The following is a 27,013-nucleotide window of genomic DNA, read 5'->3' as shown; positions in this document are numbered from 1 at the left end:
ACCTATTCAGAACTATGAAACAGAGGTACAGTCTCCAAAAACTGTGGCTGTGTTTTCTTGAGTTAACAAGTAGAATTAAAGTGTTAATACAGTACAAGACTTTTGGCCTTTTGCCCAATATGGCATTGAAGTGCCTTGCATATAAGCACAACTCAGAAAACAGAGCACGGAAGTAAAAGACAATGATTCTGGTCTTGTGTCTTGTTGTATCCTTATAACTGCAGTGCCCAGGACAAGATGCAAAACAGCTGTTGCTGTTCATTTACAAGTGGTTTAAAATGGTTCAGATAGCTTCAGAGAGCCAGTGTGGTGTAGTGGTTAAGAGTGGTGGACTCGTAATCTCATAGAATCATAGAATCATAGAGTTGGAAGAGACCACAAGGGCCATCGAGTCCAACCCCCTGCCAAGCAGGAAACACCATCAGAGCACTCCTGACATATGGTTGTCAAGCCTCTGCTTAAAGACCTCCAAAGAAGGAGACTCCACCACACTCCTTGGCAGCAAATTCCACTGTCGAACAGCTCTTACTGTCAGGAAGTTCTTCCTAATGTTTAGGTGGAATCTTTCTTGTAGTTTGGATCCATTGCTCCGTGTCCGCTTCTCTGGAGCAGCAGAAAACAACCTTTCTCCCTCCTCTATGTGACATCCTTTTATATATTTGAACATGGCTATCATATCACCCCTTAACCTCCTCTTCTCCAGGCTAAACATGCCCAGCTCCCTTAGCCGTTCCTCATAAGGCATCGTTTCCAGGCCTTTGACCATTTTGGTTGCCCTCCTCTGGACACGTTCCAGTTTGTCAGTGTCCTTCTTGAACTGTGGTGCCCAGAACTGGACACAGTACTCCAGGTGAGGTCTGACCAGAGCAGAATACAGTGGCACTATTACTTCCCTTGGTGAACTGTGTTTGCGTCTAGGCTCTTCCACATGCAGCTGCTGGGTGACCTTGGGCTAGTCACACTTCTTTGAAGTCTCTCAGCCCTACTCACCTCACAGAGTGTTTGTTGTGGGGGAGGAAGGGAAAGAAGAATGTTAGTCGCTTTGAGATTCCTTCGGGTAGTCATAAAGTGGGATATCAAATCCAAACTACTACTACTACTACTACTACTCTTCTTCTTCTTCTTCTTCTTCTTCTTCTTCTTCTTCTTCTTCTTCTTCTACAATTATAGACCTCCAAAGCTGAACCAAAATTTCTGTTTTGTATAGAGAAAAGGTGGCTGTTCTTGGTTCTGGACTCAACACATCAAGAAGCCAGTCCAGGCTTCCTGTGAATCCATGTAGTGGAAGAGATGTGAGTGGTGGGTTTGGACAGATTAAATTCCATGCACAATCATGAAGCACACTAGGTGGCCTTGAGCACACCACAATCTCTCGGCCTGACACCGATAATAATAATAATAATAATAATAATAATAATAATAATAATGTTATTTATAAAATAAATTTATAAAATAATATATAACATTTATAAAATAACTCTTAGGATAGTTATTCAGTTAAATCTTTCAGTGCTGCTTCCAAATTAGAGAGGACCTTACTTACTGTTTAGAGGTTGCCATAGAGCTGGTTGGCTAACGACAAAAGGCTGGCTTTTATGCTAGTTACGGCAACAGTATGGTAGTAATTTTCCTTGAGGTTTACTCCCGAAGCCTTTCTCTTTGGAAAATAGGGACACTTTGAGGGTCTGGTCTTGTGGTCTGGGCAACTGGGGATCTCCATACACACTGCCCAGGCTTGCACCCCAGAGAGGTTAGTTTGGTGCTGCTAATGCAGCAAAAACAACGCAGGAGGCAGCAGTTACTGGACTCTGCAACCACAGCAGGTGCTGTGATTCTCCAACGCTTTGACTTCATCCCTAGAGGTGCACTCCATTGTCTCTCGAGACAGATGGATGCCAATAATGGTAGCAAAACTTGAAGACACTGCTTTTCATTTTAAAATGTAATTGTAAATTGGAGTACTGTATTATGCAAATCATAAATTTGGTATTAAACATAGTTACTGTGAAGTATCTCTCATCCTTTTTTGGAAGCATTTCTGTTTTTCTGTTTCTACCTCTAAAATATCTCCCTTTGCTTCCAGTGGGAATTATATTTCTCCAAGTAATTATTTAGACCCGTATTTGAAACCTACTCTCTTAAAAGCCTAATTCAGCCATTATTGCGGAAGCTAGGCATCTATTAATTTGTCTAGCTCTCACAAGCATATGCTTTCTTAATTTGATGTGAATTAATAAGAGATTTATTTTATGAGATCTGTTTGAAGGAGACAACACTATATCTCTGAAGGATTTAAGATGTCTTATTATTTAAAGAATTGGGAATAGTTGGGGATTTAATTTAAACACAAATGGACAAGGCACAACAGAATGTGCTTTTTTCCCTACAAAGGTTGAAGCACTCTGGTTAAAAAATTTGCATTTCTTTTAAGGTTATAATGGTCTAAGAAGTCTTCAGAAAAAGTTCCTGCAAAATGTCTAGATTGGTGTTTTAAGGCTTGTTTACTTTGGTGTATATGCATGGTAGGCTGTGGTTTCTGTTGTATGTAAGTTCTTGAATGTATGATAACGTTGCACAAACTTTTACTCTTCTGTTATCATTTATCAGCTGCTGATACCATTTCTCCTGCTACATGCATAAACAGAAACCGCAGGACTGCAAATATACTATGCATTTACTCCAGTCTAAACATGAACTTAAGAGTTTCCCCAAACACTGCTTTCCAGGACTCTGCACACCTATTCAAGCACAAAGTGTAATTACTTTCTTAAGGGACACCAGCAAATTGATAAAATAATTAATTACCAGTATTGTAATGATTTTGTACAAATCTGTGGTGTGGTTCCTCTTGTAATACTGTGAGCTCTTAATCACATTGCAGAAAGGATTATGCAACATTCATTATGCTCAGAAACATGGCTGACAATGGCAGTCAAAACGGTCAGTGGGCTGGAGCAGCTCCCCTATGAGAAAACATTGTAACATGGGAAGCTGTTTAGTTTAGGGAGGACAGTTAGCAATGTCATAGAAGCATAGAATTGTAAAGTTGGAAGGGACCCCATGGGTCATCCAGTCTAATTCCTGTAATGCAGGACATATGAGATAAGTAAAATTATGTAAAATTATGCATGGTGTGGAAAAAGTGACTAGGGGAAAGTTTTGCTTCCTCTCTCAGAATGCTCAAATTCTGTCTATTGAAGCTGTTTAGCCGGGGAATCTTAATGAGTTCAGTGTCACAAGATTTGATGATAGCCATTAGCTTAGATAACTTCAAGATGGGATTGGACAAATTTGTGGAAGATGCAAAGCTGTCAGTGGCTACGAGTCATGATGTTTATATGCTGCTCCCGCATTTCATATGTCTCTCAACGGCCAGTTCCTGGGAGACAATAGTGAGAGAGGGCTATTTCTTTAGTGCCCTTCTTATGGGCTTCCTGGTGGCATCTGGCTAGCCACTGTGAGAAACAGGATGCTGGACTAGACATGATTTTGGACTTATGCTCTCATGAGTGACATCTTCACCCAAGTGTTTAAGCCTTCATTTTAAAAGGAGCTATATTCTGAAGTTAGAGACATCAAAGTAGAGACATCACCTTGCCAACAAAGGTCCGTACAGTAAAAGCTATGGTTTTCCCAGTAGCGATGCATGGAAGTGAGAGCTGGACCATAAAGAAGGCTGATTGCCGAAGAATTGATGCTTTTGAATTATGGTGCTAGAGGAGACTCTTGAGAGTCCCATGGACTGCAAGAGGATCAAACCTATCCATTCTTAAGGAAATCAGCCCTGAGTGCTCACTGGAAGGACAGATCCTGAAGCTGAGGCTCCAATACTTTGGCCACCTCATGAGAAGAGAAGACTCCCTGGAAAAGACCCTGATTTTGGGAAAGATGGAGGACACATGGAGACGGGGACGACAGAAGACGAGATGGTTGCAGAGTGTTCTCGAAGCTACCAGCATGAGTTTGACCAAACTGCGGGAGGCAGTGGAAGACAGAAGTGCCTGGCGTGCTCTGGTCCATGGGGTCACGAAGAGTCAGACACAACTAAACGACTAAACAACAAGAACAATATTCTGAAGTTGCCAGCTGCTGGTGCTGCTTCCCACTATACCACTATAATAAAACATAAGCCAAAGTTGTACAGAATACAATGGTGACGTTGCCTGTGTCGTCTGCTGTGCTGGTGTATCTAGTCCTTTCATACCTCCTTCTGGATATTGGGTTATAGCCAATGCTTGTCCTACTTGGAGTAGACCAATTGAAATGAATAGATGACAAATTTGTCTTCTCTGTTGTCTTCTCAAAGGCACCTTGAAGCATTTTCCTCTTCTTAGTTAAAATTTATGTCTAGCGCAAACTCTGGGTAACTCCTTTGCGTACCACATATGCCTTTAAGACTGTGGTAGCCAAGGAAGTTGAGAGAGCACAACTTGGGCACAGCAGCACGGACAACAAAATGTATGCAGCCCTCACCCCCTTCCCTATGATTTGACTTTAGGTTCCTAAACCGGGGAGCAAGCAACATGGTTGCAGGCAGGGCTGCAAGCCTGATTGCTCTGCAGTCCTCTGTGGCATGGGGTGGTCAACCATGCTGTGCAAGACTCGCCTGAAAAAAGCCCTTAGGAGATATTTAGCCATGGTTCTGCCCACAAAACGGATAAAGCCACAAACCACCTTGCATTATCTCAGTCCATTAAACAGGTGCACTGAGAATGTTGAACATCGGAGCATGTTGTGGCCAGATTACATTTTAGCGTAGAATTCCTAGGCTAGTCAGATCTCAAAGGGCTTTGTGGCTACAGAAGAATTAACCATCTACAGCACGCCAAGAAGAAGAAGAAGAAGAAAAGGAAGCAGTTATGATGTTGAATAGTTGACCATTTGTGTTGTGGCTCCATTATGTCATCAGACTCCCCAAAGGAGGGTCAGCGAAAAATCTACTCTGGACCCACTGTGAACTTTTCACATCTTTGCTAATAGTAATTGATACATCTCTCTGCTGTGAAATTCATCCAATGCTTTTAAAAAGCTCTCTGAGGTAGTGGCCATCACTGCATCTTATGCTAAGAAATTCAGTGAGTTAAGTGTTGAAGGAAGGAAGCTTTTTTCCTTTGGGTTGAAAACGAATGTTTCATAGGGATGTCTGAGTTTTGGTGGAGGAGGTTTTTTAAAGTAACGTTTAGGGGCCTAGGAGGCTGCAATATACTGAGTCCATCTAGTTCAGGATTGTCTACCATGATTGGCATCAGTGGCGTAGCGTGGGGGGTGCAGGGGGGGCCAGCCGCACCGGGCGCAACATCTGGGGGTTAGGGTTAGGGGGCGCAAATCCACGGGTTAGGGGGCGCAAATTACTTGCCCTGCCCCGGGTGCTGACAACCCACGCTACGCCACTGATTGGCAGAATTCTCAAGGATTTCAGACAGGAGCTTTTCCAAGGCCTATCCAGAGATACCAGGATCTGCTAAAAGAGTCCTTCAGTATAGTTATGTAGAGATGGATGAATTATTTATTTCTTTAATTGCATCCTTTTCCATTTCTCTATTTACCAGGGTTTTGTTTTTTTTAACCACCCTTTACATAGTATAGAAATTCATATTTCAACGTGTATTTTCACTCAAAATACATAATTAAATGGGTATTTTGTTTCAAGTTAATATTTGAACGTATGTTTTGATAAGTTTAAGATATTTGCAAGATTTTGAGCAGCAAAAAATATGGTGGATAATTAAATTCTGATCTGTGCATTAGTCTGAGAAGTGGGGAATCCGTCTATTTTGTATAGGAACTCACCGTTTTCTTCAAGCATCCCTAATCATAGAGACTGAACTGTTAATGTTGCATCTCATATTCAGATATTCATCTTTTCCCTTTGGTTTTGTGTTTTGAAAGTTTAGAGAAGTTAAAAGTAATTTTTAATTTTTATAAAAAATATTAAACATATCTACATTGTAAGTCTGCAGGAAGTACATATAATTTTAGGAGCAGTCATCATAATAGCTACCATATACCAAACCCCACCTCCGTCAGTGGCAAAAGATGCTCTCAGCAAAGCAGATTTCTTAGGGTGGAATTCAGCGTCCCACTTTTGTGAGCATTTTAGCTCGCCAGTCGGAATGATGCCCCTCCCCTGCCCCTTTGTGCTGTTTTGGGTGTTCTCCTAATACACACACTCTGAGCATGTTTCAGAGTGCTTGCCACCTATAATGTTGGGAAGAACTGAACCAGCAAGATGCAAAAATCTGTTTTTATAGATACCATCTCCGCCCTGGTTTTGATGGACTTTGGTAGATGGTGATGATTAGGAGGAGGATTGCCTCTAAAATTGCCCGGTGCTGTTCAATTAAACAACAACAACATGAGCCCCGCCTGCAGACTTAGTCTAAAGATACAGATAGGTAGCCGTGTTGGTCTGCCATAGTCAAAACAAAATAAAAAAAATTCCTTCCAGTAGCACCTTAAAGACCAACTAAGTTAGTTCTTGGTATGAGCTTTCGTGTGCAGAAGTGTGCATGCACACGAAAGCTCATACCAAGAACTAACTTAGTTGGTCTTTAAGGTGCTACTGGAAGGAATTTTTTATATTTTGTTTAGTCTAAAGATGTTTGTTTTATATTTGATAAGTATTAAACTTTTAACATAAGCCAAAAATACAACTTCCCCAAATGTTCGTACATATTTTTCGGTATTTTTGCTTTTAGATACAAACATCTGTCAATAAAAATGTAAGATTGCTGTAAATTAGGTGAACCTAATTAATTATCCAATAAGAAACTGCCATGCATGGAGTGGAGAGACAGCCTGCCAGTCAGTGCTGATTAAATCTCCCCTCATTTTGTGTGGCAGTGTGGGATCCAGCCTAAGCCCTATTTAAATGAGTGCTCGCTATGCCAAAGCTACACTAAAGAAGTATGTGATTAATTGTTTCCTAACCTTGCATATGCTTAATGTAAAAAAAAGAAGAAGTTTGTGATCCTCTAGCAGGTATTTCTCTCCTCTGGAGGGAGAATAATATGAAATTACACCTTGGTTGCTTTGTTTTAACATGAAGCTCACTCCTACACCCTCTGCCAGATTCAGTAGGCTGAAAATAATTTTGGTTCCAGTTGTTATAATAACATTGCACCATATAAAGCCGTTTCATCAGATGATCTCAAAGTTCTCTGCAGTCTATTAATTAATTAAAGTTTACACCCTAGAGTGGTAGGAAAGTATTAATAGGTATGCATTATGTAGAACCTCTGAGAACTCAGTTTGGCGGCGGCGGCGGCTGCATTGTTCTTGTCTTGCCCCAGTGAGATTTGGACTTGCATCGCTCCGTATTTATGAAAAATCTCAGGAAAATTAGGAGAACTTGGCTTGCAGTTAGTTGAAAACATTTGCACCTCTTTAGTCGGTGCACCTACACTTTAATATAACTATGTGCCTTGTCTATCATGTGGACCCCACCCACTTAGAATGTGCAGTGACATTACTTTGCATCATGAACTGCGCTTGCAGTCCTGCTAGGTTTCTTTCCATTGCTACACAGCATAGAGTTTATGCAGCTTTCCAGGTGGGAAGGGCCTCTAGCTAAGGAATACAGCATGGTGTATGTTGAGGAAGGAAAGGGTGACGTAATGCATAGCTAGAGACTTGCTACTTCCAACTTGAGATACACATGTTATTTCCATGTATTGTGGCATTGAACCTTTAGGTTTCTAGACAACCTTAGTTAATTTTGGAGGAGCTTGGTAGGTTGCACTAGAGCTGAGCTGAATTTTTGTGAGGCTTTACTTGTTCTTTTCTATTAACATAGCCCCCGATATTGGTTACTGATCTGGAGCTAGATTCATCACTGCGTTCCACTGAGTTTGTAGTACAATGGTACCTCGGGTTACATACACTTCAGGTTACATACGCTTCAGGTTACAGACTCCGCTAACTCAGAAATAGTGCTTCAGGTTAAAAACTTTGCTTCAGGATGAGAACAGAAATCGTGCTCCGGTGGCGTGGCAGCAGCGGGAGTCTCCATTAGATAAAGTGGTGCTTCAGGTTAAGAACAGTTTCAGGTTAAGAACAGACCTCCTGAACGAATTAAGTACTTAACCCGAGGTACCACTGTATTGTTATATGTAAATAATAGAACTGGATGGCCAGATTATTTAACAGAAAATGAAAACTACTTATCAGGTAATGAACCACTTGCCATTGCTTTTGTGCAATTTTTTTCCGTGAAATCTAGAACTAATTTCTAGAGCTGTTGAGAGTTTTACTGCGTGACATGCCCACTTGCTTTCAAAAATGAGTTTCGTATAACTTTGTGAAAGATTATCAGCGTTGTTAGAGGCCATTGCTTGGGAAATTTTACAGCATTTGACTGGACCAAATGAACATAACTCGGTGCTACAAGCCTTCCCATTCCATCCTACACATGACTATGCTTCTCTGCTACTAGGCGGACCATAGGAATAATTCCTTCCTTTCTCCATTGGTCTGAATGACTCCAAGACTGTTTTCTGACACCTGAGTTGTATTTGGTTTATCTTAGCGTCACACATGGTCAGGTTTGGATATAAAATGGGTCTGGAGGGTTAATTTTTAACGCATAAAAGGAGCGGGCAGGGAAAAGAGAAAATAACTAGCCCCTAGTCTAACTTACCTTTCCGTGTTCCACTGCTTTTATACCAAAGCTGTCTCACTTCCGGTATTAGAGCTGAGCTCTAGGATTGTGGGGGATTGTTAAAGACGTGGAATGCATTCATTTCAGTGCTTAAAAGTTAACCCATCTTATCTGTTTTGTAGCTGACGTGAAAAGCATATGTGTAATAAAAAGTACTATTAACTCTCCAGAAAGGACTACCCTTACTACAAATCTATCCTAGACATAAGTGTGTGTGTGTGTGTGTGTGTGTGTAAAAGTAAGCTGAAGAGAGTAGCTTTTCTGATTGTGGTACACTGGGAGATGCCATCAGGTATATCATGTCACAGGCTGAGCTGGGCTGATACAAGAGGGATTGGGGTGGGAGAAGCAAAAGAGAAGAAAGAATTGTCATTTTGTGACAGAGTTATTGGAAGGTAGTAGTGCTGCATCACTTTTGAATTAAGCTATGACACCAAAGTTTCTTGATACTGCCCTCTTGATGGGCCAAAACTGGTTGCCATACAGCTGGATACCTACAAAATATTGGGATCAGAATTTGCGAGAATGTCTATGCAAGAAGGAGTGCATATGGAAAAGGACAAAGCATGCTGAATGCTGTGTATTTTTCTAAACTGAGAACTGTTTGCCGCAGCCACCATTTGCTATAGTAGATCTAATGCTGCATAGAAAGCAGACATAATCATGTTTTTAAGTAAGGAAAAACCCCAACTGATCGTGAATGCATAATTTAGGAAGGAAATCTTTTTTTTTTCTTTTGCAGATGTGCAGATCAGCTCTCAAAATGTCTTCTGTGTCTTCCGTGTACCTCCTAAGCCAGTTGCGTTAGCCCTCCTGCTAGCTGACTAATAGAATTAATAACTGTAAAAGCAAAAAAACAAAAAAGCATTCTAGAGCCACATGCCTTATGAAGTCAATGCTGGGTATGATTTTAAAAGTATGTAATCTATTTTTTTTTTCCAAGTGGAAATGTTAACTGGAAAACTTCTTGGCACGCTATAAAGCATTGTGCAATCTGTTATTTGTCTTACAGATAATAATTGCAGAATGCTTATATGCTTTCTCTGTATTCTCACTCTGTCTAACATGACTTGCCAGTAGATAGTTTCTTCCATTTAGAAGTACTGCAAATGGGCTTTTATTTAGATAATATGTCTTCTTGAAAAATGATATTGATAGTGTAGAAGCCAGAGGAAAAGCCTATCTTTCTTTAAGGGTAGAGTATCATAGATACAGTCCAATGAAACTGCAGTTTTTTAGGAGAAAAAAATATTAGGAAGGGGTGGTAGAAGGGTGATGCGCCTAATATTAGCATCACAGATTCTTCTTCTCATACGAAAATATTGGCAATTATTTCGAGATTTTAGAAAGGAGGGTGGGTGGGGGACTTCAAAAAAGCTTTTGTGTATTTTGCCTCACCCAGCCCATGGCCAGCCATCTGTTTCAGCTCTTCCTAAGCTCCCTTCTTCTCAAATCCCATTGGGGTGTTAGTACCCAAGGGGTGTGGCTAGCTTCAGTATAGATCAGGAGGTATCTTCAGCAAGGCGATATTCAGCCCACCCAGTTGTTGAACAACGTGGTGGTGCTGTGCTTACCATAAAAACCTCTTTCTTTGTAGGGGTTGACTCATTTCCCCCATTTTGGGACCCTGGGCGGCCAACGTGGTGCCCTTCAGATATTGTCAGACTACAGTTCCCATCATCCATAACCAATGGCCATTCTGGTTGAGGGTGATGGGAGCTGGAGTCCAGCAACTTCTGGAAGAGAGCACTACTTTGGCTAACCCTGCTCTAGGCAGTAAAGTTATAACATTTTAAAAGTACTGTAAAATTATAGCATGGAAGTTACTGATAAGTATAAGATTCTCATTGGAACATTATGTTTGCTTGATAACTATGAGATTAGACCCAGACCATGCAAAATATGAAAGAGTGCATAGTTTACTGTTTTAAGAAATTCTGGATGCAAAGGATCTCTTATGTGAGCAACACTCATCTCAAAACATAGCTCATATAGCCTATAGTAGCTCATATATATTTTTAAGTTCCATATCTGTTTTTACAATTCAGGGGTTTTCTCATCTTAAAGCAAAGAGTGGCATAGGGTTCAATAGTAGGAAGCGAGGAGGCAACCCCCCCCCCCAAAAAAAAATCTGGTGTGTGTGAGTGCATGTATGAGGCTAAATACTGATCTCAGTATGACACATCAATAATTATTTATTCTAATAAGAATTATAAAAAAAAGAATTTAGCATGGCATTACTGGGATTCTTTTACAGAGATGTCAAGCTGCTAACTGATGCATAGAACTGGAGATTACCAGTGATATTTTAAAATTTGTTTAAATTACTTTTTAAATTACATGTTGCTATTTCTGTAAGATTTAGGTCAAAATGAGTGTACCAGCATTGTAACTGTGCCCAAGTAAGTGTGCCACTGATAGTATCCTGTGTTTTATAAAAGCTTGTGGGTATTTTGTATCTGGCAGAAACTGCACCTTTATGTTTAAGGGTGAGGGGTGGCATAAATTGACTGTGTAGTTTAAGCAGTCTAATTGTTTTTCTGTTTCTGCTTTCAGATATGGTCCGGAAAAAGAACCCCCCTCTAAGAAACGTTGCTAGTGAAGGTGAACCCGAGACCCTCAAGTCGCCGGGTCCTGAAAGTGACACTATTGAAAGGCAACGAGAATTTTCTGCCGGTCAGATGCAAGGGAACGCAGAGCAGAGTGAGGCTGCGGAGCAAACTGACAAGGAGGGGTTTTGCACGCATGTCCCAGAGTCATCTCCCAGCACTAAAAAGGACTTTAAAAGCTCCGCAACAAGCGAAAAGGCTGGCTTTAATTATGAAAGCCACAATAAGGGAGGAAATGTTCCATCCTTCCCTCATGATGAGGTGACAGACAGAAATATGCAGGGCTTCTCATCTCCAGCTGTTGGGGGAATCTCAGAGTCCTTGAAGTCTCCTCTCAGATCAGATGCAGATGACACCCAAGATGTGATCTGCACCCCGCCAGGAGATCTGTCAGAGAAAAGCGATGAGCATCGCACATCACCAAAATCTACGGACGAAACAGTGCATGTGCAAAGTGGTCAAGCCGAGGGCCGGGGTTCGAGCCCGGGTTCGGTGGCCTCAAAAAACCCACAAGTGCCTTCAGATGGGGACGCAAGGCCAAGCAAATTGAAAGCAGATTTGCTGGCAAACGAGAACCCTGATATGGCGCCTCTGTCTCCAGAGCTTCAGGACTTCAAATGCAACATCTGTGGCTATGGTTACTATGGGAACGACCCCACAGATCTCATCAAACACTTCCGCAAGTACCACCTCGGGCTGCACAACCGCACCAGGCAGGATGCTGAGCTTGACACTAAAATTTTGGCTCTCCACAACATGGTGCAGTTCAGCCACTCCAAAGACTTCCAGAAAGTCAATTGTTCTGTGCTGTCAGGGGTCCTGCAGGATATCAATTCCCAAAGGCCTGTCCTGCTAAACGGGACTTATGATGTGCAGGTTTGTATCTCGTACTTCCATACCTCCCTGTGCGCTTCCTAACAAGAAAAACATGGGGACACAATTTTAAGCCTGCGTAATGAATCTCATGTGAGCTGCTACAGCCACATCAATGCCACTTAAGTTACTGCTTTTCAAGTTTGGTCTGCATGAATTCATCGTTTATTTCACACATTATTCAGAAGCAGGCTTAGGTCTAAGTGTATACCTAACAAGAAGCTGCTCAGTGAGTGACTCCATGGTTAAGCTTGGATATAATGCTGTGCCACAGTTTTACTTTACAAAAGTGAGCTGCTTGACCAATCACTTTACCTCTTCTGGTGTTTACCAGAGGAGGAGATTGGAAGCACCTAGGCCCTGATACAAAGTAAGTAGAGTTTGTTGTTACTCCCAAAATGAGCTAAACTGTGGTAAGTTTGTAAACAGCTTTGATAAAAAAGGCATTTTGATTTGGGCTTGCTTCAATAAACTGTAGTCTAAATTAACTACAGTTTGTCCTTATTGGATGAAACAGGAATTAAAAGGGAAAAGACCTCTAGGTGCACAGAAATGGGTTTATTAGGCCCAGCATACAAATTCTTCTTTGGGGCACTCCTAATAGTTATTTATCTGATTTGTAAAATTGTGTTTAAGCTTGCTGGAGGAAGAGAGCAGAGGAAGAAGCTTTCAAACCTAAGGCCTTAGCATTCTCATCCCCATAACAGTATACTGTGGTTTAATGTTATGTTCAAGCCAGGTCACATGTTTGCAAAAACTTGCTTGCTGCATTAGCACATTAAATTTTTAATTCTCTGCTTAACTGAGTCGGGGATAGTACATTTTAAGTTAGTCAGGACTGAATCCCAAATGAATCAGATCAGATAGTGATGACTTTTCATTTGGTTTCAATGGGACTCAGTCATGACTAACTATTCCTGGATTCAGGGCTCGTAGTAATGGGTAATGACTGAAGGAATCTTCAAATCATGCTTCCCTTAAGGATAGGGCTGCTCATATTATTTGGTGATGAAAGTATCCAAATTCCTCAAGATAAATTATGTAAACAGATGCAGTGCAGAGTTTGGAAGGGATCACAGAGTTTGGAAGGGATCACAAGGGTTCAGCTAGTCCAATCCCCTACAATTCAGGAACCTTTTTACCCAATGTAGGGCTGGAACCCATGACCATGAGATTAAGAGTCTCATGCTCTTATTGGCTGAGCTATCCTGCTTGGTTTGATGGGTCATAGAAAAATATCTAGTCCAGCCTCTCACTCAATGCACAATCTATTGTGCAGTATGATGCAGGGCTTCTTACATTGCATTCTGCGTCTGATAGTTGGGGAGAACTTAGAACAGGCATGGGCAAACTCTGGCCCTCCAGATGTTTGGGACTACAATTCCCACCATCCCTAGCTAACAGGACCAGTGGTCAGGGTTGATGGGAATTGCAGTCCCAAATATCTGGAGGGCCGGAGTTTGCCTATGCCTAGAAGCCATAAGTTTGTATCCAATGCTAGTTCTACTCAGAGCAGATCTATTTAAATTAACGAACCTTTGTTAGCCATATCTATTAACTTCAATGGGCCTATTCTGAGTAGGACTAGCATTGGATACAGTCCGGAATCAAGAGGGTGGTATGAAAGGGCTCCTTAGCCCTTCTTCCAACCATGGAATGGGGAAAATGTGGCTTTCCAGGTGTTTCTGGACTAGCACTATGATCAGGCCCTGGACGATTTGTGGGATAGCATCAGTTGTCAGGTCAACCTCTTGCCTGGTACAAATGGGCCTTTTGTGCTATGGACTTGATGGGGTCATGATTGTACCCTTATGTGGCACCCTAATGGTTGCTGGCCCAACTCTTGTCTTCCTTGCACAGATGTAATAATCTGTTGGCAATGTGTGGTAGGATGGGTATGGGGAGGCTTGGGGATGCTTAAATGGCAGACAGCCAAATGAGCCATGGCTTTATTGGCAAGGGAATGGGATGTGCCTTCAGCAGTTTCGGCATGTAAGTCTCGCTTCGTGCCATGTGATTCTAAAAATGGGAAACATGCAGGTTTGGTAGATCATATCTGGGGGGAAATACAGTCCTATGGGAAATAACTCTCTTGAAATAATGTAGCAGAAAATTAGTATCTGGATTATTTTAAATGAACAATCTGATCTCTGCTGGTTTCTGGAAGCCATGGTTTTTCTTATTGATTTTTGATGGAGCAAGGAACATTAAGTCTTGAGGACAAGGAGTGTAACTGATCTGGTGCCAGGCCTATAAGGCTTACATTTCCGGACAACAGAAAGCCATCTGAGCATTATGAGAGTAATATTCCATAATAAATCCTAGCACACTTCATCATCATAGTAGTATGCATGGAGAAGCAGGCCTGTATTTTTTCTTAGGCACTGTGGCTATTCTTTTCAGTTTTGCTTCTGCATACTCTGCAGGGTATGTTATGGGTAGAGGTGGGTAGTGCATAATTCCGTAAGTTATGTACTCTGCAACTTTATACTAATTTGCCTAAATTCCCAGCTGAATTCCTCTCATCTCCAAACACTGTGCCTTGCTGGAGTCTCCACGTGTCACAATGAGGTTTTTAATTTTCATTGCGCTGGCTTTGCCTTAGAATTCTGTTATCATTCACAACCACCTTGTTATGTAATAAATAATACATATTGCTAATAATAAATATTATTCTAATTATTTTGCCATCATGGTACAGTGTGTGGCTTTCTGCTCTTCCACCATGTACCCTTTAATGCTTTTAAAAAAGGGGTTTGTTTTGTTTTTGTTTAAATGGCATTCCCTCTCCAGTAAGCAGGACAAAAGAGAGCATGTATTGCTAACCACAAATGAAGCAGTCCAGTTAAGTGCAATCAGGCCAGTTGGAAACAATAATACAAATTTACTAATTTATTAGTGACAAAATTAAATGATTTTCTATGTGGTACTTCATCTAGAGATAGTTTTATTATAAATTATGAGTGCTATTTTTTCTCAGTTAGACTCAATCATGCCACATCCCCCTAACTACTTTACTTTACTTTTTTGGGTCTCGATGTTTGCTGTCTGAGTGGCATAATTTGGTTAAAGAGAAACCTCACCAATAGTGATATAATTAAAGTCACATATTTCACAGACATTTCACTAAAAACAAAGTAATATAGAAAACTTGAATTTTTGCTTGCTGGAAACTTCAGGTTAATTCTATAAAGCCTGTTGAATTAATCTATTGCGTCTTTTGACAGTTTCAGTTCTGTAGAAAAAGGCTGGCTCTGTTTGTAGCTTGTTAAAACTGCAGTGTGACACACATTTGGTTTATTTCAGCACCTGATGACAGGGCTGTAGGGAGATTCTGTGAACCCTTTCACAAGAATTTATCCTGTAAAGGTTTCTTATGAAATGTCTGTCTGGAATATATGCTGGGTTGCAAAAACTGCTAGTACTCTTGCAAGTAACGTGCAAAACAAATAATAAGCTAAACCTATGGCTTGTAAATAATATTGGCATGATGTGTTAAACAAGACACAGCAGTTTTTAATTACAGTGATAGTTCCTGGGAATGCCAATATTTAATGATGGATCCAGCAGTAAGGATGGTAGGAACGTATGATTAAGGGGCACAGAAACATTAACCTCCGAGCAGGCATAATGGTGTGAACATTAACTGGGAGATGTGGGCAATCCAGAAACTGATTTAGTGTTTCTTTAGAACGTACTATTTAACTAACTGATTCAGGCTTTCAAAAAGATTGTGATAGTCAATATACAGGAATTTGATTTTTTTTATTTTTTAGCATTCTCTTACATCTTCCTAACAGTGATATTGTTAGGTTCTTTGTTATTTATGGGCAAGTTTGTTCTTGATTAGATTGGACTGGATGCTTTTTCTGGGCGGCATTTTCTGAAATAAACCAGATGTGCGTGATATCTCAGATTGAACAAATAGAACTAGAAATAAAACAGATCAATGAAGACCGTACTCGTTTAATAAGGCTTGGCAACAAAATGCTGTAAGGAAGACAAAAAAGGGGTAGGAAACAGCACACAGATAATCTAGTTAAGATCAGTTCTTTCCTCCAACCAGAAATATAGTCTAAAATATACCAGACACTCCTATATGAAGCTAGTAATTATTTGATAGAAACAGTTGGCTCTGGAATCTTCTTTCATTTGTGTGTGTGTGTGTGTGTGTGTGTGTGTGTGTGTGTGTGTATGTGTATATATATATATATATATATATATATATATATATGCATGCTAACTTTTCCTGGTGAGTTTGGGGAAAAAGAGCATTAAATATTCACTCATTCCAAATGTTAGACTTCACCACTTGTGCATACACCAGATGTTGATGCCAAACATGTAAGAAGATAAATAACTGATTAATATTTTCATGCTTCACAGTAAATACTGAACAGATTTTATAAACATGCAGTAAAAGGATTGCTGAAATTCCCTCCAGTGCCCACACATTTGTCTTGCGACCTTGCCTATTCTGGAAGTTGTTTCCACCCCCCCCCCCAAATGCTGTTTCATTTGAAATGGAATGCGATTCAGTAACTCCCAGTCTTGGGGGAGGAATAACTAAAGCTTCAATCTTGAGCATGCTTAACGAATGGTAGAACTTAATTACTAGTATATTTAATGCTTCTAATTTATACGTTGCATTTCAAGTGTCACTTACTTCATCTTAATACTTTTTCCAAGAACCTGGCCAATATCATTACTGCCATATTGTAGATGGAGGCTGACATCGAAGAGATGGGATTAAATAAGGGTACCTAATTAAATTTTGGTTGTTGTGAGGTTTAAATGATGGGTGTCTGTCTCATAGCTCACACTCCTTAACTTAGCACACTACAGAAGCTTCTGTGTGTCTAGTAATATATGGATATACATATTCATTTAAAGTATTCGTATCCTACTCTTTAGCCAGAAAAGGCCCCCAGGCTTGCAGTCTAAAAGGCATGACACAATAGGAATAGGGATTTTTTTTTTTGGGGGGGGGGAGAGAGATGCCATCAACAAGGCTGCCCCTAAGTGCTCTCTCCAGCGTTGAGGTCTAGAGTACACATTTGGATAAGGAAGCAAACAGAAACTAGAATACAAGTGACACTAATCTGATAGTGAGGTCAGTATATAAGCACTATAGCATGTGCTTATCACGTGGTGGTCATGGCAGTGAATTTCATATCCAAACAGCCACCTATCAGTGCTTTTCAGAGTGCTTAAAGGACAAGTGTGTTCTGGTCACAGACAGTAACATCTGAATTAGCGGGTGCTGCTGTGGGTTAAACCACAGAGCCTAGGACTTGCCGATCAGAAGGTCGGCGGTTCAAATCCCCGCGACGGGGTGAGCTTCCGTTGTTTGGTCCCTGCTCCTGCCAACCTAGCAATTCGAAAGCACGTCAAAGTGCAAGTAGATAAATAGGTACTGCTCCGGCGGGAAGGTAAACGGCGCTTCCGTGCGCTGCTCTGGTTCACCAGAAGCGGCTTAGTCATGCTGGCCACATGACCCAGAAGCTGTACGCTGGCTCCCTCAGCCAATAAAGCGAGATGAACCCCAGAGTCGGTCACGACTGGACCTAATGGTCCCGGGTCCCTTACCTTTATGAAGATACAATTGCTTGCCTCCACTTCAGCCTTGGTGGCATTAGTGGTTATAATTTCAGAGGAGGTCCAAAGAACTGACTGACCCTTATTAGAAGGTTCAGTTTCAGTTAATGTAGCCTGCAGATATGGACAAGAGGCTTCTTCAAGGCTGCTTACAGGTAGCTGGAGGGATTTGGCGGAGTAGGTCTATTGGGTAGTTAATGTCTCATTGCGGGGAGGGGTGTGGTCTCCACTACTTTGAAACAGGAAGTGATGCATCCCCTTCTTAGGAGGAAATGAATTCCACAGGGCTACATGATCCATAATGAACCAATTGGCTAATCAAGATTTATATGTTCTCCTGGGGTTATGGCAGTCTGGGCTTAAATCTGCTCTGAATCATGGGATAGTATTATGTTGTAGTACTGAAATGATTGTATGGTTGTGTTGATTTTGAGATATTTTATTTGCTGTACTGTTTAAATGCTTTATTATTTTAATGAAATGTTTTTACTGACTACAGTGAAACCATTCTGTGGACACTTGGTGATGAAAAGTGATATATAAATGTTGATTTTATATATATATATATATATATATATATATATATATATATATATATATATATAAACTGCATTAAAACAGTCTTGGCAGAGAAAAACATTCTACAATGAAGGTCTACCATGTAAAATTCATATTCCCAGAGAGACAAATACTTTCCAGAACAGGGAAGTTTAGACCAGTCAGTTACAAACTGTGAAGAATGGTGTGCAGTGGAGCTCATGAACTAAGTCATTTCCACAATCTGAGTGTAGCCACTGAGAAAGTGGTCTTTTGTCCTGACCGATTGTGTCTCAGCCATGGATGGGACATGGAGATTTGATGGAGATTTATGTACCCTAGAATTTACCCTGACCTATCTGCAGTGCACAGGGGGTTCCTTCAAACTATCCTGAAAAATGTTCCCTTGAAGGTTGAATGTTTTTCTTCATTAGTTTATGAAAAAAAGAACAATTAACATCTGGACTATACTTTCAGTAATGGTATCTATCATCTTCAATTTCTATATTGTTCTGTAAACTTGGACCACAATCCATATACCTTCCAATGGTGTGTGCCTTGTGGCTTTCATGCATGATGGCAACCGATCCTCAAAGTGGATTGCACATTGCATTTCGGATGTAGTTGCATTTCACATTGCAATGTTTGGGGTGGAAAAAAAGGATTGCTAAAAGTAATAATACTGTATAATAATAATTTATTATTTATACCTTGCCAATCTGGCTGGGTTTCCCCAGCCACTCTGGGCAGCTTCCAACAAATTATTAAAATACAACAATCTATTAAACATTAAAAGCATCCCTAAACAGGACTGCCTTCAGATGTCTTCTAAATGTCAGGTGGTTGTTTATTTCCTTGACATCTGATGGGAGGGCGTTCCACAGGGTGGGTGCCACCACCGAGAAGGCCCTCTGCCTGGTTCCCTGTAACTTGGCTTCTCGCAGTGAGGGAACTGTCAGAAGGCCCTCAGCGCTGGACCTCAGTATCCAGGCAGAATGATTGGGGTGGAGACCGAGTATACCGAGTCAGCATCAACTCTAGATTGTAAGCCCCTATTTATGAATTTGATGGTCATTTTCAAATTTAATGACCATGCACTTCAAGTAGAGACTATATGCAAAATTGTTTCCTTGTGGTGTTGCCAAGACTTCTTTTTTGTTTTGATCTGTTAATTAGGACTTGCCTATTAATTTATCAGCTAATTAAGGATTTACATACTGATTTCAGGTATATAGCCTCCCAGCCATTATCTGCATTCGGGTGCTGTATTTTCTTCACTCACTTCCATAGGAACTAAAATACCTTGTCACATTTGTCGAAATATGAATCTCATTTGCAAGCTGGATGCAAACTTATTTCTGAAACTCATTAGCCTCTTGATTTGTTTCTCTGTCATGGTCTGCAGCATCAGTCGTAAGAAGCTTGGCAGCCTCCGGGTACTGATTTATACAGATCCAGTTTCCAAGGAACAGCCAAGATCGATCCTTCTCCCCCTCTCCCCTTCTTCTTCTCTCCCTTTTCATTTCAAAGATTAACATTGAGTAAAAATACTTAACATTGTTTAGAATGGAACAAATTCCTTTTGGCCACCATCCTGCTTTGAGTTTTCATAGCGGTGGACCTGCAGGGTATATGGCACTTGGCGTGGATGCAGGAATTCGTTCACATGAAATAATTGTAGGATTGGGGTCTTTGTTTGAAAGTTTTAACAGACCAACCCTGGAAAGATGTTTACATCAGGGTGGAATAAGCATGAACCTAATTGGAGGGTTTAATATGCATGAACCTAATTGGAGGGGCTGAGAGCAGAGTAAGAGTTTCACTAGTTCCCCCTTCCTCTGTAATGTTTCAGTGGATGGTAACAACTTGTACATGCACTCTGATTTATCTATATTAACAACACCCCATTATTCTGGGGTAGCTAATCTGATATAGATTCTATTTTGATTCCATATTCAAAGCACTGCTGTCATCTAGAAGTATTCGTAAATAAACTTGCACAAAAGAGAGAGGCAGAGACAGAATTCATCTCCATATAGTCATTGAAGACTTGATAATGGTGTGGCTGCATTCAGAGTCCTTTGTACAGTTCCTGTCACCTTGGTTTAAAAAAGTAGACAGTAGAATTGGAAAAAGTGCCTCAAAGAGTAACCAGAATGATCAAATAGTTCAGGCACCTGCCTTTCTTTAAAGGCTAAAGCAGGAATACCACATATGATGGCTTCCAGGGGTTATTGGACTCCCAACTCTTTATCAGTTCCAGCCAGCAAGACTAGTGGTCAGGAATAATGGAAGCTATAGTCCAACAACATCTGGAGGACCCAAGATACCCAACTCCAATTGATGAAATTTGCTGCCGGAACATGCACTGCCAGAACATGCCACTGGTTTGGCTGTCATTAAAAGGGGATTAGACAAATTAATGAAGGCTAGGCCCATCAACTGCTGTTATCCACAACATCTAACTGGAACTTCCAATAATGTGCAACTGAAAACAAGTTACAAGGAGAAGAAATTGGGGCAGGTATTGCTTTATTGCCTACTTGGGCATTCTCCAGAGGCAACTGGCTTGACTGCTGTAATCATCATGATGCTTTACTAAATGGACCCTTGCTCTGATCCAACAGGACTCTTCATGTTCTCATGGCAAGGTTAAGTGAACTTGAGCGTTGTGCTGACTATTATCCTAATTTATGTTTTTACTTATGATACATGTTCAGAGTCTTTTTCAGTACTTTCAATGCTGTTAGTTTGAAGCCATGATCACTGGAGGCATTTGAAATGATCATCCACAGGTTGACTGTGCTGGTCTCTATCAGTCATGTAGATTGCTGTGGGCCAGTTTGGTCTGATTCTCCCATTGTGCAGGAATTGCAAACCCAGGAACATCTCAAATTAGGAAATCCTGATGGGTCCACAATAATTCTCATAAGATACAGTGAAGGTCTTCCCAATCTTCTGGAAGAAGTAAAATATTTCAGAGACCTTCGTCATATTGGCATGTTATATTTAGACTGTGGCTTGAAATCCTAAGAACAGTGTGGCCACCAATTCTCTTTTATCTGCAGCCCCCTGCCCCATATCCCAAGACCCAGGAACATATTTAGAGGGACACAGGAGACTTCAGATGGAAGTGAAATTGGGAGAACCTATTGCTGTGTATGTGAACTCTGTTCCATTCACAGAAGACAGCTATAACACAAAAGCACTCTCTGTTATCAAAGCTGAAGGCGGTGCTACAGGGTGGTGCTACAGATCTTGCTATAAATCTTAGCATCTGTTCTGACCTGCATAACATGGTGAACTTTGTTAATTGTGGGATAGTTAATGCCATTCTGAATGCGGGAGACTGGGTGACTCAGGGGATTGGTAAAGGATCTCAAGCCTTTCACTTCCTAATTAAAGGTTGAAAATTGTGACCTAAGTAATTGGAAGGTTTGCTGCCATTTGATTTTGCAACTTCATTTAGTTAGATTAATTCTTAGCTGATGGAAAGAATTTTTAAAAATGGAAATCTCCATCAGTTTGTCCAACTCAGAGTGATTCATAACCTGTTTTCTTCCAGAAAGCCAGGCATTCATTGCAGTCCTAGGAACCACTCCAATTATTCTCTCTGCGTGTGCATTAAACAGTATCTTCACACCCCTGAAGATTTCCGACATTCACATGTCCTACAGGGCTATACTCTAAAAGACCTTCCCTACAAGAGAGAGAAATTCATTTAGGGAGGAAGGTCTTTTACTTCTTGAGCTCTGCCCACCTGTCCTGGAGGAAGTCTGTTGCCCATAAAAAGTCTAACTGACGATCAGTGCTTGGAGACCTTCAGGCTTCTGATATGGACTTATTTATTTATTTATTTATTTATTTTACTACATTTTTATGCCCCTTAATCCATAACAGAGTTCTCTGGGCATCTCACAATAAATGGGGAGATTTAAATATGGAAGGAGTAGGCTCAAAAGAAGACTCTTTCTGGCAATTAACTTCCTCATCTTTTTGGTGGAGGCACCTAGGGCCTCCTAAAATAATCTTAAGGTTTGGATAGATACATAAGGGTGAAGACAGTCTTCTGGGTTCCGTGTCATTTAGTGTTCTAAGGATTAAATCTGCCACTTTAAATTGGGCCAGGAAATTTGGGAGCCATTGCAGCTAATAAAACACAGGCATAATATGTTCAGATTGCCCATCCAGTAGCCAACCTAATGTTCCCTCCTAGAATTTAGACTGAATGAGAAGTTACAGCTTTCACATAGAGACTACTGGCAATGTGTCTGCATGGTACATCCATAGCATTTAGAAGCTCCTGAATATGTGGGTTTCCAGTGGTTCCTATTGCAAAGCTATAAAGAAAGTTTGAATGGGACCCTAAAATGTTTGAGCCATGCTGAAAACAAACCCATTCTGTAGACATGTCTGCATATAACCTTCCCCTAAATTGACTGTACCTCCACCTTTGGCTGTGTCTTCATGGCAGTGAAAGGGAGACTTGGGTGAGGTTTATTGCTTCATATGCTGATCTCCTGCAGGTCAAAGATGCAAAAAAATTTTTTAAGGATGCTACATGGCAAGTTCAAAGAATGAGAGGCTGTGCATTATTCATTAAATTGCAGGTGCACACTCCCACTTGGTATTGGTGCAATTTAGCCTTCAGACTTCTAAGGCAGAGAGCATGCAAAAGTGTAACATTTGAATCTGTTCTGTGCCATAGATAGACCCATGGGCCTTCCCCTCCTACACTTCTCTAAGTGTCCCACAAACTCCTCCTGTTTCTGCCACTTAAGGAATACTGTAGGTTTCTTTTTAAAAAGTAACCGTGTACATTCTGTGGTAGCTAAGAGTGGTCTAAAAATTGGAGAAAGTGATTTTTAGATCGTGTGGGGAGATACAAGAGACGTATGGCAGGGTATGAATTGGCTAGTCACTTTATATCTCCAGGAATTAGGGCTGGCGCTGTGGTCTAAACCACAGAACCTAGGGCTTCCCAATCGGAAGGTCGGCAGTTCAAATCCCTGCAACGGGTGAGCTCCCGTTGTTTGGTCCCAGCTCCTGCCAACCTAGCAGTTTGAAAGCACGTCAAAGTGCAAGTAGATAAATAGGTACTGCTCCGGCGGGAAGGTAAACAGTGTTTCTGTGCACTGCTCTGGTTCGCCAGAAGCAGCTTAGTCATGCTGGCCACATGACCTGGAAACTGTCTGCGGACAAATGGCAGATTCCTCAGTCTATAGAGCGAGATGAGTGCGGACAAATGGCAGATTCCTCAGTCTATAGAGCGAGATGAGTGCTCAACCACAGAGTCGTCTGCGACTGGACCTAACTGTCAGGGGTACCTTTACCTTTTTATTTAGCCAGTAAATGGGTGGTAAGGAGAGTATATTGGGGAATATGATGGTATTTGGTGAGTGATTTGTCCTTGGGACTAGCAAGGGAGTCAAGTAATTTATATCGTCATATATGTCTGTCTCTCTAGGTTTTCTTTATACTCGAACACTGTCCTTTTACTGATCTGTGCCATATGGATCCAGATAATGTTGAAAATGTGCATTTGACCAGAATAAACCCAAGTGGATCTTGGTATTCATGCTGCTTTTGTGCTTCTGCTAATCATTTTGCATTGAAGCTGGTTTCTTTCTCTCTCTTTTTAACTTGATTGTTTTTTAAGTATAGTTTATACTGCATGAAAAACTGTTTTTTTGCATAACAATTACTACCTTCCATGAATGGGTACATTCTTTTTAAATGGAAACAATGAAATGTAATACTAACTGGTCATAGTCCATTGCACCCCAGAATTCATCTAGGTTTTCAGTTAATTTTGTTGTAACAGTCAAGAATAGGACATACTGTAAACAAGTTTTTCTGATGCTGACAATAATGTCGTTGTCATAGTAGTAGTAGTAGTAGTAGTAGTAAAAAATTTATTATTTATATGCTGCCCATCTGATTAGGTTGTCCCAACAGAATATTAGTAAGCAGGCATTACTATGGGCTGATGAAATATCTGAATTGGCCACTCTGAGAACATTATGAAAATATTAAGAGTTGCATCAGATACTCTCCAGTTTCAATTTTATGGCAATTGAAACAGGCAATTTTAGTATGATGCAAATTTGTTTTGCAAATAATATTAACCTGCTTCCAGTCCTGTTCGGCACCCCTGGTAGTTTCAGCCTTGCTCCAAAAATTGTGCTACTTGCAGCTTTTTATGAGAGAAAATAAATGATAGATGATAATAATAAAAAGAAATTGGGTGTCCCATAACAGCTAGGCTTTTCGCATGCATTACTCTTGCCTCAAGGAAAGATGGTGATTATTGTCACTTGAGAATGACTTGGGTTTTTTTTTGACAGCTGACATATTTGTCAGACTCCAATGAAAATACAAAAACAATGCAAGTGCATGCTTTGACAGACAATAGAAATGCGTCTGGTCAATCACAACTAGATGCACAAGTTTCTTGGACTTTGCTTTTCACAATACAAGTGTCCCCCCAGATGTAGTGATGGGAAGCAGTCATAGCCATTCGGATATGTTGCTGTACATTGAGTAGGCTTTTTAAGCCACTACAGGGTCCTAAGTCTCTAGAAGTCTTAGGTCTTGACTCTTGCAATTTCACTATTCTTTGTGGAATTATCCTCTTGCCATGGTCTTTCAGTGGAATGGAGTAAAGTGAAAGTTTCATCAGGAATAACTTGGTTTACATTGGCTTTTGTTCACAATGCATGTTGCATTATTTCCACAGTCCTGATTCTAAGTGGAGCCTGATCACACTGGCAATCAAAAGTCAAAAATAGTGATGAGGATCTATCATTAGCTCAAGAACGAGGAACCTGAGATCCTTCAGATGTTGTTGGAATACAGCTCCCATCATCCTGATCATTGGCCGTGCCATCACTTGAGGGGCACAAGTTCCCCATTCCTACCTTAGCTAATACCTCAAGGGGGTGGGGGCAATGGAAGATTTACTCATTATATGTTGAGGATTGGAAGGATATTAAGAGGTAAAGATAAGATATTTCTCCAATCAATGTGCCCTCTGAGTTACAATCAAGACTCACTGACCATAGAATCATAGAATCATAGAGTTGGAAGAGACCACAAGGGCCATCGAGTCCAACCCCCTGCCAAGCAGGAAACACCATCAGAGCACTCCTGACATATGGTTGTCAAGCCTCTGCTTAAAGACCTCCAAAGAAGGAGACTCCACCACACTCCTTGGCAGCAAATTCCACTGTCGTGGAAGATGTGAAGATGGATGGGAAGTATAATGAGCCAAACCCCTGCAAGGGTACCCATGATTTCCACTAATGTCTTGTGGGACTATAAATGATCATACACTTTCAAAGCAAGCTGTGCTTTCATAATGATTAAGGCCTTAAATGATAATTTTAGGTTATATTTTAGTGACTATGTTTTAATTTATATATTTTTTAATTGTTGCTATATCTATACAGTGGTACCTCAGGTTACATACGCTTCAGGATACATACGCTTCAGGTTACAGACTCCGCTAACCCAGAAATAGTGCTTCAGGTGAAGAACTTTGCTTCAGGATGAGAACAGATATTGTGCTCCGGCGGCGTGGCGGCAGCGGGAGGCCCCATTAGTTAAAGTGGCGCTTCATGTTAAGAACAGTTTCAGGTTAAGAACAGACCTCCGGAACGAATTAAGTACTTAACCTGAGGTACCACTGTATTGTCCCTGTTATACCTAATTGCAAATTCAAATGTATCCCTATCGTGTTTTATGACTTCCTTGATATCGTATGTGGGCTGGAACTGGTCTGTGACCATAATAATAAATTCATTCATTCACTTTCAAAGCAAATTTCAATGTAGGCAAATGAAAACAAAAAACCAAAGCAAACAGAAAAATCGCACTCTTTATATTGAAACACAGTAACAGCCTCAGGTACAATCTAAAAAAAAAACCCCAAAAGCAAATCACACATTGTTTCATTTTTGTTCTGTACAGGGTTATTGACAATGAAATTAAGGTCAAAAATTATATCCAGGTACATACAGACATTTTTTTGTATGTGTGGCATCACCCTAAGACTAAAAGTTCTTTGTTTTGAAGAAGTCTTCAGAGCGTGTAAGAGAGGCCACTTTATTTCAGGGTCCTATAGCTCTGTGGAATACTCCATAGTTTTTCATTGCCATTTGCTTTGTTTATTGCCGTTTTGACCACACCATAGTTGGTAATTGCAGCTTGTGGATGCAGCTGCAAATTGCCCACTAACTCTGTGATTCTTGTTGATCAACTATCATTACAGTGAACTAAATTTGAAGTGAAGAAAGAAGAAAATGAAATCCTACTGAGAATAAGAATTCAGTTGTTCACCTCCTAGGGCTTGGTGATATGTGGATATTGAGCCAGAGCAGGGTTTCCCAAACTTGGATCTCCAGCAGTTTTGGGACTACAACTCCCATGATCCCTAGCTAACAGTACCAGTGGTCAGGGATGATGGGAATTGTAGTCCAAAACACCTGGAGGGCCAAAGGTTGGGGATGCCTGAGCCAGAGCCTTTGGCAATCAGGCTCAAGCATCTTACTCTCTGTGCCACTTTCAAGAAGATGGACTTTTCTGCCTTCATCTCTGTTACAATGAGGCAACGCCAGTTCTGCTGGCTTAAGAAGAGTGCAGTAGCCCCTGCTTCGGTAGATAGCTGGTGACACAAGGGGGCTAAAAGGGTTCCACTTGACTATAAATCCGAATACTATGGCCTAGCACTTCATTT

The 27,013-nt window shown here is 40.8% G+C and overlaps 1 protein-coding gene and 1 long non-coding RNA gene across 8 annotated transcripts in view; one reads left to right on the top strand and one right to left on the bottom strand.

Moving 5' to 3' along the window:
* The window catches only part of TRPS1 (transcriptional repressor GATA binding 1), a 245,911-nt gene that overhangs the window by 54,424 nt on the left and 164,474 nt on the right, over window positions 1–27,013 (top strand). For 3 of the 7 annotated variants that reach the window (XM_079984153.1, XM_079984159.1, XM_079984154.1), the window contains exons 2-3: window positions 9,402–9,561; window positions 11,187–12,144. In XM_079984153.1, coding sequence (XP_079840279.1) covers window positions 9,539–9,561; window positions 11,187–12,144 — 981 coding nt within the window. In that variant the 5' untranslated portion in view covers window positions 9,402–9,538. Of the gene's footprint in view, window positions 1–9,401; window positions 9,576–11,186; window positions 12,145–27,013 lie in introns of all 7 variants that reach the window. The other 4 variants (XM_079984158.1, XM_079984157.1, XM_079984156.1 and 1 more) reach the window with 3 other exon arrangements.
* The window catches only part of LOC307220626, a 128,802-nt gene that overhangs the window by 64,773 nt on the left and 37,016 nt on the right, over window positions 1–27,013 (bottom strand). The gene's annotated exons all lie outside the window — the stretch shown is intronic.

Source organism: Podarcis cretensis (assembly GCF_951804945.1).
Source record: "Podarcis cretensis genome assembly, chromosome: 7".
Taxonomy (NCBI): domain Eukaryota; kingdom Metazoa; phylum Chordata; class Lepidosauria; order Squamata; family Lacertidae; genus Podarcis; species Podarcis cretensis.
Note: the sequence above shows the minus strand (reverse complement) of the source record. Positions and strands in the feature narration are given on the sequence as shown.